The following is a 15,503-nucleotide window of genomic DNA, read 5'->3' on the forward strand; positions in this document are numbered from 1 at the left end:
TCGTCCATGGTGAAAGCCGATCCGGCGATCCACAGAGCAAAGTTGATGTATTTCATTAGCGACCAGTACGAATCAGCTCCAGGCATGACGAAGCAGATATCGTCCTCTTTTGGAAGGCCAAACAAAGTAGTTTCGCTTTCACAACGAAACACACAGCGCATTCACAACATGGTGGCACAATACTTCAGCGAGAATAAAAGTTACGCCTTCTTTCTTTGCGTGAACATTTGGGTGGCATTATGCAAATCTTCCCACATAGTGATGCGTGTTAGAACGAGCCGTTTTAGGAGGGCGTGGCTGATTCTTAACTTTTATAAAGAATATCTCCTTGGATTTGAGACTTTAGTCTTTGCAAATTTACAGATCTTCTTTATGCACCAAGAGTTTGTAATACGCAGCTGTCATTTGTCTCTTGTGCTGTACCGACTTCCCTCTCTCTTGTTGTCTCTTTCAGAGTGAACATGGCAGTGTGGATCCAGGCCCAGCAGCTGCAGGGAGATGCTCTACACCAGATGCAGTCTCTCTACGGGCAACACTTCCCCATAGAGGTGCGACACTACCTGTCCCAGTGGATAGAGGGACAACTCTGGTATGTGAAGAGTGCAACTGTCAGTTTGTCATTTTTTTAATATGTCGGTGTTATTAAGTGTGTCCTTGTGTCCTCTTTCAGGGATGCGATAGATTTAGAGAACCCTCAGGAGGAGATGAAAGCCAAGCGTTTATTGGAGAGCCTGATCCAGGAACTACAGAAGAAAGCAGAGCATCAAGTGGGAGAGGACGGCTTCTTACTCAAGATCAAATTAGGACATTATGCTTCACAGCTAAAGGTTCTCCTTGTTCGTTTTCTATGCATACAGTTCAGGAAATATTTAGTTTAAAAAAAGAGATGCATAAATATACACATAGATTCTCTTATAATATCTAAGGAGAAATAAAATGAGAGAATATAGATAAAACTAAATGAGACCGTTTTTGACATATAGTATGTCAGTGCATGACAGTAAAGCTGTTACTAAGAACAGGTCAGTCAGGAAAGTGCAGCCTCAGTTTTTACTGTCATTAGTGTTGTGGGGTGTGCTTGAGTGTGTTGAAGTAAAACATGGCAGAGTAGATGGAGTAGATAGTTATTCTGATTGTGTGTGTGTTTTCAGAGCACGTATGACCGCTGTCCCCTGGAGCTGGTGAGATGCATCAAACACATCCTGTATACAGAGCAAAGACTCGTCAGAGAGGCGACTAATGTGAGTAGACACAGAGTAAGCAGATCTATTTCAGACTGTCGGTTCATTAGGGCAGTTTATGTGAAATACCAGTTGATTTTGAATGAATTTAATCTCATCTTCCTTTTTTTGTAATGAAGTACAATTCTAGTTAAAAATTGCTTTTCAAATGAGCCATATACAGGGTTCTCACAATCATGTAAAACCTGGACATATAAGGGAAGTTATGAATTTTAGCACTTTAAAAGTCAAATGAATAATTTATATACACATAGAGTATACACACATACAACCGTTCAAAAACATGGGGTCAGCAAGATTTTGTAATGTTTTTGAAAGAAGTCTCTTATGCTCATCAAGCCTGCATTTATTTGATCAAAAATACAGTAAAAACAGTAATATTGTGAAAAGTAATACAATTTAAAAATAACTGCATTCTATTTTAATTAATTTTAAAATGTCATTTATTCCTGTGATGTCAAAGCTGAATTTTCAGCATCATTACTCCAGTCTTCAGTTGTCACATGATCCTTTAGAAATCATACTAATATACTGATTTAATGCTCAAGAAACATTTTTTACTATTATCAAAATATAAAATATTTTTGTGGAAACCATACATTTTTTTAGGATTCGTTAATGAATAGAAAGTTCAAAAGTATTTATTTGAAACTGATTTTTTTTTTGTAATAATGTAAAAAAATTACTGTGACTTTTGGTTAATTTAATGCATCCTTGTTGAATAAAATAATTAATATCTTACAATAAAAATCTTACTGACCCCACACTTTTGAACTGTAGTCTGTATGTTGCTTTTTTTGTTATACTAATAAGTGAAATAGTAATACATCTGTTAATTCCAAGAATTATTACCTGACATTGAAATTAAAAACTACCCCGAGATATCTATATAATCATCTCATACATTTTTTTTACCTCCACAAAATTTAATTGGTCAAAATGCTTGGGAACATTTCCCAGACCTCATAATTTAGTTCTCTCTGTATTCAAGTGATTTATTAACACTTTGAACAAGCCATTAAAAAGTTGTAATAACTGTTGTAAAAAGTTGTAAGTAATTTGTACTCATTTAAAAAAAGAGATGACTATCTTGTCTTCTTGGTTTAAATGATGGTCTTTGTACACATAAGTTCAGTGAGTTCGGTCATCTTTAAAAAACCATCATGGGTAATAAACAGGGCTACTATACATGACTGACTTTCACAATCTTCAGAAATAAAGTTTGTGTGTTTGCTTTGTGCATGCATAGAGGAAGATACATATTTACCCCTACACACAAATTCATGATACCTGCTCAGTTTTATGAGAGTAAAAGAGGAAATTTCAGGTTTTATCAACTCCATTGACAACCATGACAGTCATAAAAGACAATATCAGTAAATCTAGAAGCTTACATACACATTAAAACGGCCACTCATCTCAGTCACACCTGTAGTTAAAGACATAATATTTATGTTCACATCCCATGTATGCACTACACAAACAATATATAGTTGTTTAAACACACGTACATGTGCATCCAGTCTTACGTGGGCATAGACGAATAACCTTATCTGGGTTGATTATTGATTCACAACAGGACAGGGTCCTACTATACATATTGAAGCTTTGGTTTGTGGGATTTTAGTAGTATAACTGTTTGTCAGGTTGTTTTGAAAGTATCTACAAACCCCAACCCTTCCTCATCTTGCTAGTTTATCAAAACTAAAAAGTTTTCATGTTTCCTTGCATTTTTCTGAAATAGTCTGATCGTAATTTTAGTGAAACCTAATGTTGAACAACTTGGCTGTCACTCGTGTGTGTCTGTGATTGGCAGTCGAGCTCACCGGTGGGCAGCCTGATGGACAGCATGTCGCAGAAGTACCATCAGATAAACCAGGGATTCGAGGAGCTCAGAGTATTGACTCAGGACACAGAGAATGACCTCAGAAAACTACAGCACAACCAGGAGTACTTCATTATACAGTACCAGGAGAGCCTCAGAATACAGGGTATAAAGCCACACTCATTTACATTTATACATTTGACAGATGCTTTTTTCCAAACCGACCTTGCATTCAAGATTCACATTTCATCAGTTCATGTATTCCCTGGGAATCGAACTTTGGTGTTGGTAGCGGTAATGCTTTGGAATGCCACACACAAACACACACACACAACCAGCAGACATGCAGTCAAATACACAGACTATTTTATCATTCAATACATACAGCAAAAATGTCATCATTAAAACAGCCTCTAGGCTCCCATAATTTCTGAGAATGCCACTGAATAACAAATCAAACCAGTTTTAAGGGGATAGTTCACCAAATTTTTTTAATTCTGCCATCATTTACACATCCTCAAGTTGTTCCAAACCTGTATGTACTTCTGCTGAACATAGAAGTAGATATTTTGAAGAATGTGGGTAACCAAACCATTGCTGGTCCCCATTGAATTCCCCTGTAAATATTTTTTTTTTATACTATGGAAGTCAGTGGCGACCAGCAATGGTTTGGTTACCCACATTCAAGAGATCTTCTTTTGTGCTCAACAGAAGAAAGAAATTCACACAGGTTTGGAACAACTTGAGGATTAGTAAATGATGACAGAATTTTAATTTTTCGGTGAACTATGCCTTTAAGTCTGAATTTAGATCTCTTGGTGTAATAATTTATAAATAAACATTATTCGTAAAGATAATTGCAATAAAAAATAAATGAAAATACAGGAAAAGCATGCATACAATGAAAAGCACAGGAAAGAAAACTGCACTTGTCACACTTTTTCATACCCAGATTGCTCCTCTACACATAAAATTATGGGAGTCATTTTTTTATTTATTTTGTCAGCAAAGCTCAACTTTGTGGACTAAATTCTCCTTTCTGTTGTGTGCAGCACAGTTATCAAGTCTGGCCACACTGCCTCCAGCAGACCGACAGCTACGAGAGCCCAGCCTGCTCAGCAAGAGAGCCACAGTAGAGTCCTGGCTGACCCGAGAGGCCAACACCCTGCAGAAATACAGACTGGTACACAGATGCTCCGAGTGAATAGTGTGCATAGCGTTAGCATAATACAACACTCAGACTGTAACATTAGTAACACATGCTTTACAGGGGCATATCGTAAACATTGCTCAAAAATTTGTGGGTTAATATGTTTTTTTTTTTAATAAGTGAATACTTTTAATCAGCCAGGATACATTTAATTAATCAAAAGTTACAGTAAAGACATTCATAATGTTGCAAATGATTATTATTTCAAATAGATGCTTTTTACGGTTTCAAAATATTAAGCAGCACAACTGTTTTCAAGATTGATAATAATAAGAAATGCTTCTTGAGCACCAAATCAGCATATTAGAATGATTTCTGAAGGATCGTGATACTGAAGACTGTAGTCATGGCTGCTGTCATTTGCTTTGCCATCACAGGAATAAATTACATTTGAAAATATATTCAAATAGAAAACACTTAATTCAAATTGTAATAATATTTCATAACATTACTCTTTCTTTCTTTCTTTCTTTCTTTCTTTCGCGACACGTCAGAAGGGCTTGGATACATTTGCAGTTTTATTAAGATTAGTCAGACAATACAGGGTCAAATACCGGCAAGGCAGAACAGCAGAGACAAGGCAGAGACAGACTCGTGAACCAGGCGAGAGATCGGGGCAGGCGGCTAGCAAACAGAGTACAGGTGAAACAATCAAAGTTGGGGCAGGCAGATAACAATCAGAGAATCAGGAAACAGTCCAAGATCAGATGCACAGAAAACATTACATTTGATCAAATAGAAAACACTTAATTTAAATTGTAATAATATTTCATAACATTACTCTTTCTTTCTTTCTTTCTTTCTTTCTTTCTTTCGCGACACGTCAGAAGGGCTTGGATACATTTGCAGTTTTATTAAGATTAGTCAGACAATACAGGGTCAAATACCGGCAAGGCAGAACAGCAGAGACAAGGCAGAGACAGACTCGTGAACCAGGCGAGAGATCGGGGCAGGCGGCTAGCAAACAGAGTACAGGTGAAACAATCAAAGTTGGGGCAGGCAGATAACAATCAGAGAATCAGGAAACAGTCCAAGATCAGATGCACAGAAAACAAACACAGGTATAACGCTCGGAAATGGCAGCCAGGGCAAACCAAGACTTCGCAAAGAGTCTGTGTAATGGTGTGGCTTATATGTGTATGTGTGTGTGTGTGTGTGTGTGTGTGAGTGAGTGAGCAAATGAGATGCAGGTGTGGTTGTGTAATCAGTCCCAGGTATGAGGGATGATGGGAAATGGAGTCCGAATGGGAGATCGCTAATATTCCGGGAACAGTTCCCTCTGGCGGTGCGGAGGAGGCGGTACGGGAGCCTCCTCTGTAACACCTTCTTTCTTTCTTTCTTTATAAATTAATGCAGCCATAAGACTCTTCTTTCAAAAACATTATAAAAACTCTTGCCAACCCAAAACGTTTGAACTATAGCGTATTTTTCTCCCTTAAAAATTGAGTTACACATTACCCCCCCCCCCCTTTTTTTACTTTTTCTGGCCATTTAAACTGTTTTTGCTACTGTAAATTAAGGCCATCTATATGTAATTTACCTATTGATTGGATAACCAACTAACATTTAGAGTCAGCATGAAAATTCACTTTGATAATCTTATTGTGAACGATTCATCCCTGCATATGTTTCATTTGTCTTGACCTCATAACTTTGAATCAAAATGTTATAACTTGATCTTCCGGTAAAATGACTTCTCCAGTCATTTAGCCCACTTAAAACCCGCCCCTCTCTGCAAACTCACATTCAGATCCATCTCCATCTAATCAACAACCAATGAATAAAACCATCAATAATCTATTTCACTTGGATCTATCACAATATAAAAATGCACAATACAGAAAACTGTCTGTTGCTACATCCGTTTAATCGCAACATTAAGATATCTATATGTAAATGACCTCAGTTTTGATTAGCTAACCTTGTTTCAGGTAAAATGAGGAACACTTTCATTTCAAAAGATTCTGCATTATTTTCCATTACTTGTCTCCTTTAAAATGGAAGCAACACTTCCACTTGATGTTGCCCATTTGTTTTCAAGTACAGCACTAAGCCCGAGGGCCATTGTTATTTACACGAGTACAGCACATATGTTCACGTCTGTTCATGTGGTGTTACATGAGCTTGTGTATGTGTGCTCAGGGCTTGGCAGAGAAACACCAGAAGACACTGGCATTGCTACGGAAACAGCAGACGGTGATTCTTGATGACGAGCTGATTCAGTGGAAGAGACGTCAACAACTGGCTGGCAACGGCGGGCCGCCTGAGGGAGGACTGGACATACTACAGTCATGGTGCGCACACGTATACTTAGCCTAACTGAGGACATACCATAGACATCTGTTGTTTTTAAAGCTAAAGCTAATTATAAATACTACAGATTAAGCCAAACCGTTTATTTTCATATAGGGAGGTTTTCTTATATTTAGCTATATTCTGGGGCAAATTTGTCCCAGTGCATAGTTAAATAAAGCAATACACACATTAAGACACTAAGTTATGCAAATAATCAGAGGCATGCGCATGTTGTGGTGCGTTTACATTACACATACACAACATATGTAGAGAGCAGCTCTGTAGTTTATGCTTCGGGTTGGCATTTCTGCGTGTGTTTGTGCACAGGTGTGAGAAGCTAGCGGAAACCATTTGGCAGAATCGTCAGCAGATCCGGAGGGCGGAGCATCTGAGACAGCAGCTGCCCATTCCTGGCCCCATCGAAGAGCTGCTGACCGAACTCAACAGCACCATCACGGACATCATCTCGACTTTAGTCACCAGGTGTGTGTTTGTGTGGGGGAGAGAGAGAATAGCAGTGAGGTTAAGTGATTGCAAAGTACAGTAACACAACCAATATCCTCCCTGTAATCAACATCATGCATTTTTACTATATGTGACCCTGGATCACAAAACCAGTCTTAAGTCGCTGGGGTATATTTGTAGCAATAGCCAAAAAAACATTGTATGGGTGAAAATTATTGATTTTTCTTTTATGCCAAAAATCATTAGGATATTAAGTAAAGATCATGTTCCATGAAGATATTTTGTAAATTTCTTGCTGTAAATATATTAAAGCTTAATTTTTTAATTGTAATATTATGCATTGCTAAGAACTTCATTTGGACAACTTTAAAGGCGATTTTCTCAATATTTAGAATTTTTTTGCACCCTCAGATTCCAGATTTTCAAATAGTTGTATCTCGGCCAAATATTGTCCTATCCTAACAAGCCATATATCAATGGAAAGCTTATTTATTCAGCTTATTCAGGTTATGTGTAAATCTCAATTTCGAAAAATTGACCAGGGTCACATATCTCTTTCTCGGTATTGCTACAATTTCAATGGTGACTTCACAGTGTGTTTGAACGGATCATGTCAAGACGTACATTACCTTCCTTTGTGTTCTTTATGTGTGTGTATTTTTTCACTCAGTATTGAACCTACAAGTCTAAGTGGGTTTAAGGAGGTTTTACATTTTGGAAAAAATGGAAGGGGTAATTAGTAAATAATCTAGAAAAAAATTATTAAAGGGATAGTTCCAAGAAATACTCACACTCGTGGCATTTCTTACATATAATACAAGAATGTGTTGATCACTTTTCCCATCAAATTACAATTAATGGACTTTCAAGCTTCAAAAAGGATGCAAAAGCACCATAAATGTGAAAAAGTTTTCTGAAGCCATACAGTGCTTTGTGTGTAACAGAGAGAAATATAAGTTATTATGCACATAAATTATCTGCCCTACTTCATAGATGCATCATTAAGTGATTTGGATCAACTCATTCATTAAAAAAATCTGACTCAAAACACATAATTCATACATAAAATGGAGATTTTTACATCTCTTGTAAACAATCATGAATGCACATACGCTCTCAGAAAAAAAGGTACAAAAGCTGTCACTGGTGTGGTACCTTTTAGGTACTAATATGTACCTTTAAGGTACCAATATGGACTCTTTAGGTACAAAGGTGTGCCTTTTGAAAAGGTACCACCCCAGTGACAACTTTTGTACCTTTTTTTCTGAGAGTGTAGGGCAGCTGTTTTTGAAAGTCTTATGCTCACCAAAGCTTCATTTATTTGCTCAAAAATACAGTAAAAACTGCAATATTGTGAAATAGTGTTACATTTTAAAATAACTATTTTCTATTTTAATATATTTTAAAATGTAATTTATTTCCATGATAGCAAAGCTGAATTTTTAGCATCCTTACTGCAGTCTTCAGTGTCACATGATCCTTCAGAAATCATTCTAATGTGCTGATTTGGTGCTCAAGAAACATTTCCTATTATTATCAATGTTGAAAACAGTTGTGCTGCTTATTATTTTTTGTGGAAAACATAATGCATGATTTCAGGATTCTTTGATGAATAGAAAGTTCAAAAGAACAGCATTTATTTGAAATATAAATCTTTTTTAAATGTCTTAACTGTCACTTTTGATCAATTGAATCCATCCTTCATAAATAAAAGTATTAATTTCTTTAAAAAATACATACTATAAAATACTTGAAATATAGTGTGCAAGTCATATGTATCACTTTATGATACTTTTATTGTGCTCCTACATCCTTTTAGAAGCTTGAAATCCTTTTCTGCTCTGGAAGGAACAGAAAAGGTCATAATAAGGGTTTGCAATGGCAGGATGGTGAGTATATGATGACGCAGTTGTCATTTCTGGGTGAACTATCCCTTCACATTTTTCATTCTCACATTTTATGAAATGAAAAGATGAATGTCTCAGTACCAGATGATTAAGTGTTCATGTATTATTCACCCGGCATGTGCTCATATCTGTGAGAAATCAACAGAGGCCATTTGTCAGAGAGATCACTTTGGTGGCACACAGGGGGATGTCTACAAACTTCTGCTCTCCTTCACTCTCTTTTTCATAATATCTCAATCTATCAGCATTCACACCTACCACAGGGGATGAATGTGGTGGTTCATTTGTGTGTGTGTGCAGTCACTGAAACACTGAGCCTAATGGGAACTGTGCTTTTAACATCAGTGTCTGAAGTGTCACACTGGCTGTGTAACTATATAACATACATACCATAGCCACATATCAAAATTAATCTAATTTGAATTACTACAAATTTGTCAGAGATGTGGCCTGGTGAATAGTGCACATGCTCCAATATTGCTTGACTACTGACTAATCTTAACCTTACCTCTAAATTAAAACTCTTAACTTTTAGGAAATTAATACATAAATAAATGTTTATTTTTAAATATATATCATTTTATCTATTTAATTAACCATTTATTTGTATTTACTTATTTGTAGTTCCCATATTAAATAATTTATTTATGAACTATTATGTATTTTATTTTTTAAAAGGGTTCTATAACATTCATCTTACACCTGCATATTTTGGGTTTTTGCGCAAGTTTTCAAGTAACGTTCTATTGCCCTTTTCCAAATGTAAATTTTGACTTTCCAAGTAGAATGGAAAGTAGGAAAAGTGGTCATGTGGGTGGCATTACTTAGAATTTTTTTGATTAAAGATACAGTAAAAACATTAATATTGTGAAATATTATTACAATTTAAAAATAACTGTTTCCTACGAAGCCCCTAAAGGGACCTTTGCAAAAATAAAAATACACAGACTATCACGTGCTCCTGAGAAACTTTTGCGAGCTCACGCGCTACAGTTTCCGGTTGCGTCACTCACTGCCGACTTACAACAAAGAAAACAAAAGCATGTGCTGCGTCTCAATGTGCCTACATATACTATGCCCTTAAAGTATGTACTCTTTTGGTGAAGAAAAAGTACACACTTTTGAGTGTGTAGTAGAAGAGTAGGCAAGCTTTGGGACATACTATCACGTCACTCAACTGCAACTTTAACGGATGCTCTGTCGCATAGATACACGCACCCTGTCACTGTAAACTGGCCTGTCAATCATCTTGTCTCAGTTAACATCCTCCACATTGCATTTCATTTAACTTCCTACCGTATCTGAGAGAAAAGAAGTAGCACATTGATCTGCTAGCCGCAGGTCTTTCATGCCGAGAACTCTGCTCATATTTTCTGCATAATGATGCATTTAAAGGTTAACGACCAGAAGGATGTTTATAAAAGTTTACATTGCTGTTGCAGATGAAATATAACACCGATAACATTAAATAAATATTTTTACCAGGTTAAATGTTGAATATTAGTAACTCAAACCCCTTTTTCTAAGCCTCTCTACCTAACCGCCAGTCGTGCACATCCACCATGTTTGTAGTTTTTTAACGCGTTTTATTTAGCCATTAGAGTGCGCACGGATCCACACTTCAAAAATCGACCTGAAATAGTAGAGCACACGGGGCATACTCTTTTTAACATATTATGCTTTGGGACACACTTATTCTAATCTCACATACTATTTAGGATGGATAGTATGAACATTGAGACGCAGGGATGGAAAATGTAGTATGGCGTTATTTTACTGACAAATGTCGAGAGCGCACTGTTGTAGCCGTAGCTCGAAAGTACATTAATATTGTGTTTGAGTGCGAATCTCTCCGCTCGCACGCGAATTTCCTTTGCTCTCACACAAAATCAGATGCGCACACTCAGATATGCGCTGCTCTCACCCAAAAAGTGTGCACGCATTTAAAACGTGTCTGTTGCAATCGCGAATCTCTCCTCTCACTCAAAGTGTGCCCGTGTGTGCACTCAAACGGTGTCCTTTGCACTTGCAAATCTCTCTGTGCTCTTGCGCTAGAAATTAATTATTTTCGCACCTGCACTAAATGTTGTCAAAAATGATCAACCAATCAAACTTCCACGACTGACCGATTGAAATTCTACGTGAAATCTAATTGGCTGAGAGGGAACTGCACCTGGAATTCTTTTGACAATCAAATATGGATCTGCAATTTTGTTACAATTTAATAATATTTAGTAATATTAATCAAAATTATATTAGAAATGGCTGGGATTGGGGTGCTTGGATGATTTGAACAAACAACCTAGTCTGTCTAACTGGTTGGTCAAACCCCTCTGAGCAATTTATCTAAAAACAACATCAGGGCTCGCAAAATTTCAAATTCCCTGGTAGCCCTTCGGGCAGGCATTCTTCAGATTTTGGTAGCCCAAAAATGAATTTAACTAGCCCGAATAAAAGATATTGTATTTTTTCTTCAAATAACAAGTCAAGAGAGTAGAGGTGCAATGGATCACAAATCTCATGGTTCGGATTATATTACATTATCATATCACATTTTGAGTCACAGATCGGATAATTTTTTCAGATGAGCAAAAAAAATATGGTTCTTTATTATTTAAGTAACACTTATTATTTAAAGAACAATTTACTACTTCAATACCACAGCAAAAACTAGTAGCATATAGGGATGCAACTATTCACTCTGTGATATGATTTACGATACTGATTTCACAAGACAATTAATTTTTTTAACAAAATGAGATTTAAGACAGATTTTTAAAAAAAGTTGTCCATTTGTTATTTCTCAGACCAAAAGGCTGCACATTACTTTGTAAAATTGAAAATGTCAAACAATATACTAACTTTAAATTTGAAAACAAATCCTAAATCAAATAAATAAATAATACAAATAAAATAAATGTTTTCGTGCAAGTAAACTAAGGTTTTGCCTGTGTATTTTAATCACGATCTAAACAAAGATGCTGCATACATGTTATTTAGATTGTAAAATTTTTAAATTTGAAACAAAAACAAAATGGTCTGACTTTAGCTTTGTGATACTACATAAAAAATCTGAACGAAACAAAAACAGCAGACGGGCTGAATGAGATGCAAATGTCACTCTCTGACAGCAGGTGGCACTTAAACAGCAGGTATTTATAGGCTGCTGACCCTTTAAGACCGAATGCACGGATCCAATATATTGATGCACGTGCGATTTCTTTCTCCATTGTTTACGTTCATTTAAGACATGAAAATACTTGCCGAGATAGTTATTTTGAGATAATTTTGTGTGTATGTGTCCATTCAAGCGAAAGAGGAATCAATGCTCTGCCTGAAACGCCGCTCTGTATGTGTGCGCTTTGAGCGTGTGTGTGCGAGGCGCGAACACCGAACTGAATTCTTCATGTGCATGAATGGTTTAAAACGCTTGAATGTTTAAATTGGTACGACTTAGACACACGTGTAAATGATAAACTATGATGCCTACAAGCGAGTGAACAACGTGAATTATGGTAGGGATTTTATATCACTATTCAAGATAGCCCATCGGGCAGGGCAGTGATACATTTTGGTAGCCCGACTGGATAACACAATAGCCCCGGGACGTTGGGCTAGCGATTTTGCTAGCCCTGAACATATTATATAGCTTATGACTGTTAAGACACACTGCATATCAAAGATCAATGTCATGTCATATTATGTCAGATATCTCAACTGAATTTAAAATCAGTGCAATGAATTCTCAATTTGTACAATGATGCTATTAATAAGTAACAATTATAATGTTTCCTATCAAATCAACATCAAGTGCAAAATGTAAATGATACACAAGATATAACACAATAAATGCTGTGATAGAATCACTGTTTGAACATTTATTGGGAGTTTTTTTTCATCCTGAGTTAGTTTTCAGTTCTGATTTTAGTTAGCTTTTTCATGAAAACCCACTTCATATTAGCTACACATTCAATGGCATTCTCCTCTAAAACAGTGAAAATACAGTTATATGACAGTTACAGATAACTGCCACATGAAACAAATCATATACTTTTTTTTGTTTGTTTGTTTAGATAAATCGCTCAGAGGGGTTTGACCAACCAGTTAGACAGACTAGGTTATTTATTTGTTCAAATCATCCAAACTATTTTAGGCTAGAGCAAAGGAAATCCACATGTGAGTGGGGAGATTCACGCTTAGGCGTCATATTAATGTACTTTCGCACTACATCGTGCGCTCTCGACGTTTGTCAGTAAAATAATGCTAATGCAAAATACGCACGCAAAACGTTTCTAGTGCGTACACGATAGTTTCTCGATAGCACGCAAAACTTTTCTAGTCCGTACACGATAGTTTCTCGATAGCACGCAAAACTTTTCTAGTGCATACACGATAGTTTCTCGATAGCACGCAAAACTTTATTAGTGCGTACACGATAGTTTCTCGATAGCACGCAAAACTTTACTAGTGCGTACACGATAGTTTCTCGATAGCACGCAAAACTTTACTAGTGCGTACACGATAGTTTCTCGATAGCATGCAAAACTTTACTAGTGCGTACATGATAGTTTCTTGATAGCACGCAAAACTTTACTAGTGCGTACACGATAGTTTCTCGATAGCACGCAAAACTTTTCTAGTGCATACACGATAGTTTCTCGATAGCACGTAAAACTTTTCTAGTGCGAACACGATAGTTTCTGGATAGCACGCAAAACTTTTCTAGTGCGTACACGATAATTTCTCGATAGCACACAAAACTTTTCTAGTGCGTACATGAAACTTTCTCATGAGCACACGATAGTTTCTTGTGAGCATGCAAAATTTTTCTTGTGCGCACGTGATAGTCTGTGTATTTTTTATTTTTGCAAAGGTCCCTTTAGGCGCTCCGTAGATTAATTTTTTTTATATGTTTTTACATGCAATTTATTCCTATAATGACAAAGCTGAATTTTCAGGATCATTAATCTTCAGTGTCACATGATCCTTCAGAAATCATTCTAATATGATGATTTAGTGCTGAAGAAACATTCCGTATTATTATCAATGTTGAAAACAGTTGTGTAGATGTCTTTTGGTAATGTCACTTTTGATTAATTTAATGTAACCTTGATGAATATAGGTGTTAATTTCTTTAAAAAAACTGACCCCAAAGTACGGTTGTGCACATGTTTTTTCTTTTTGAAAAACAGTATATTTTATGGATATGGATGTACAGTAAATACATGTATGTGTGTGTTTGTTTTGTTTGCAGTACCTTCATCATCGAAAAGCAGCCTCCTCAGGTGCTGAAAACACAAACAAAATTTGCGGCGACAGTGCGTTTGCTGGTAGGTGGCAAACTGAACGTACACATGAACCCACCGCAGGTCAAAGCCACCATCATCAGCGAGCAGCAGGCCAAGGCCCTGCTCAAGAACGAAAACACCAGAAAGTGAGTAGAAACACAACACATTGTATTTAGTAACTCCTCTGGGTGTAGTTGATGACTCATTGTGAACTAGCCTAATGCGCCTGGAGCTGCTAAAACAAAGCATGTTTCATCAGGCGCCCCCTGATGCATCATCCTACATTCACTAACCATAGGTGTAATTTACGGGTGGGACATGTCCCCACCACTTTTTGCCAGGGTCGATATTGTCCCTACCACTTTTTGAAAGTAATTGAAAAATATATTGCGGAAGGTATGTATTAAAGGGAAAACAAGATCAACAAATCATTCTTCATAATCAAATTAGGGTGATAAAAAACAACAACAACCACATTTGACTCCTTACGCATGCATAACTCGTGCAGTAACGACGTGATTTGCAGCTGTCACACTTTTCGTAATGTCATTAGGCTATAGCATTTTATTTTTAATATTGAGAGCTTCCTTGTGCTAAGTAGGCCTGCCCTTTAATAGAAATGCACCTTTTCATACCGACTACAAAATTAAAGAATATTACAAAATAGAGTGGGCGAGTTTTCCTTATATTTAATTTATTATTCATATAAAAATGATAATCACCTGTTTTGGTTATATTTACTATTAATTGCAGAAGGTGCGCTCAGCAAAAACGACGCGAATATTGATGGTTTTCACGCTTAAGTAAAGTAAAAGACCGCTTCTTAAACCAGAGAAGGTGAACATGTTGGTATTCTTGTGGGGGGAAAAAAACAAAACATGCAAGCACTGTCACTGGCAGCGAGTTTAGTTTTACTTTTCTTTTTGTTTTGTTTTCATTTTGAAAAGCTTATCTTTGCTGTTTACCTCACGTTATGCTATGGAGGCTCTCTCTCTCTCTTTTTTTTGATTAATCAGTGTTTGCTAAACGTTCTGTAATTTATTAGTCATTATGTAGCCTAATACAGCGTGTAGGCCTATGCCATGCCTCATCTTATTCGTTTTTGTTAATAACGTTTTGTAAGCTAGTTTGTCATTGAATCTTACTGTTTTATTGTTGTTGTGCATTTTAATTCAAAATAATGAATCCATCTTTTTCTTTTAGTCTTAAAAGGTGAAAGATGTATAGATGTAAGCTAAACAGACAATTATATTTTATTGTAAAACCTGACAA

At 36.4% G+C, this 15,503-nt stretch overlaps 1 protein-coding gene across 2 annotated transcripts in view; it reads left to right on the forward strand.

Annotated features, from left to right (window-relative positions):
* Nucleotides 1-15,503, forward strand: part of LOC107560759 (signal transducer and activator of transcription 5B-like) — a 118,671-nt gene that overhangs the window by 88,946 nt on the left and 14,222 nt on the right. For both annotated transcript variants that reach the window (XM_016245018.1, XM_016245019.1), the window contains exons 3-10: nucleotides 455-589; nucleotides 671-827; nucleotides 1,152-1,241; nucleotides 3,058-3,232; nucleotides 4,119-4,249; nucleotides 6,419-6,570; nucleotides 6,899-7,054; nucleotides 14,198-14,377. In XM_016245018.1, coding sequence (XP_016100504.1) covers nucleotides 462-589; nucleotides 671-827; nucleotides 1,152-1,241; nucleotides 3,058-3,232; nucleotides 4,119-4,249; nucleotides 6,419-6,570; nucleotides 6,899-7,054; nucleotides 14,198-14,377 — 1,169 coding nt within the window. In that variant the 5' untranslated portion in view covers nucleotides 455-461. The remainder of the gene's footprint in view (nucleotides 1-454; nucleotides 590-670; nucleotides 828-1,151; nucleotides 1,242-3,057; nucleotides 3,233-4,118; nucleotides 4,250-6,418; nucleotides 6,571-6,898; nucleotides 7,055-14,197; nucleotides 14,378-15,503) is intronic.

This window comes from Sinocyclocheilus grahami, unplaced genomic scaffold, assembly GCF_001515645.1.
Source record: "Sinocyclocheilus grahami isolate Dianchi unplaced genomic scaffold, SAMN03320097.WGS_v1.1 scaffold741.1, whole genome shotgun sequence".
NCBI lineage: Eukaryota > Metazoa > Chordata > Actinopteri > Cypriniformes > Cyprinidae > Sinocyclocheilus > Sinocyclocheilus grahami.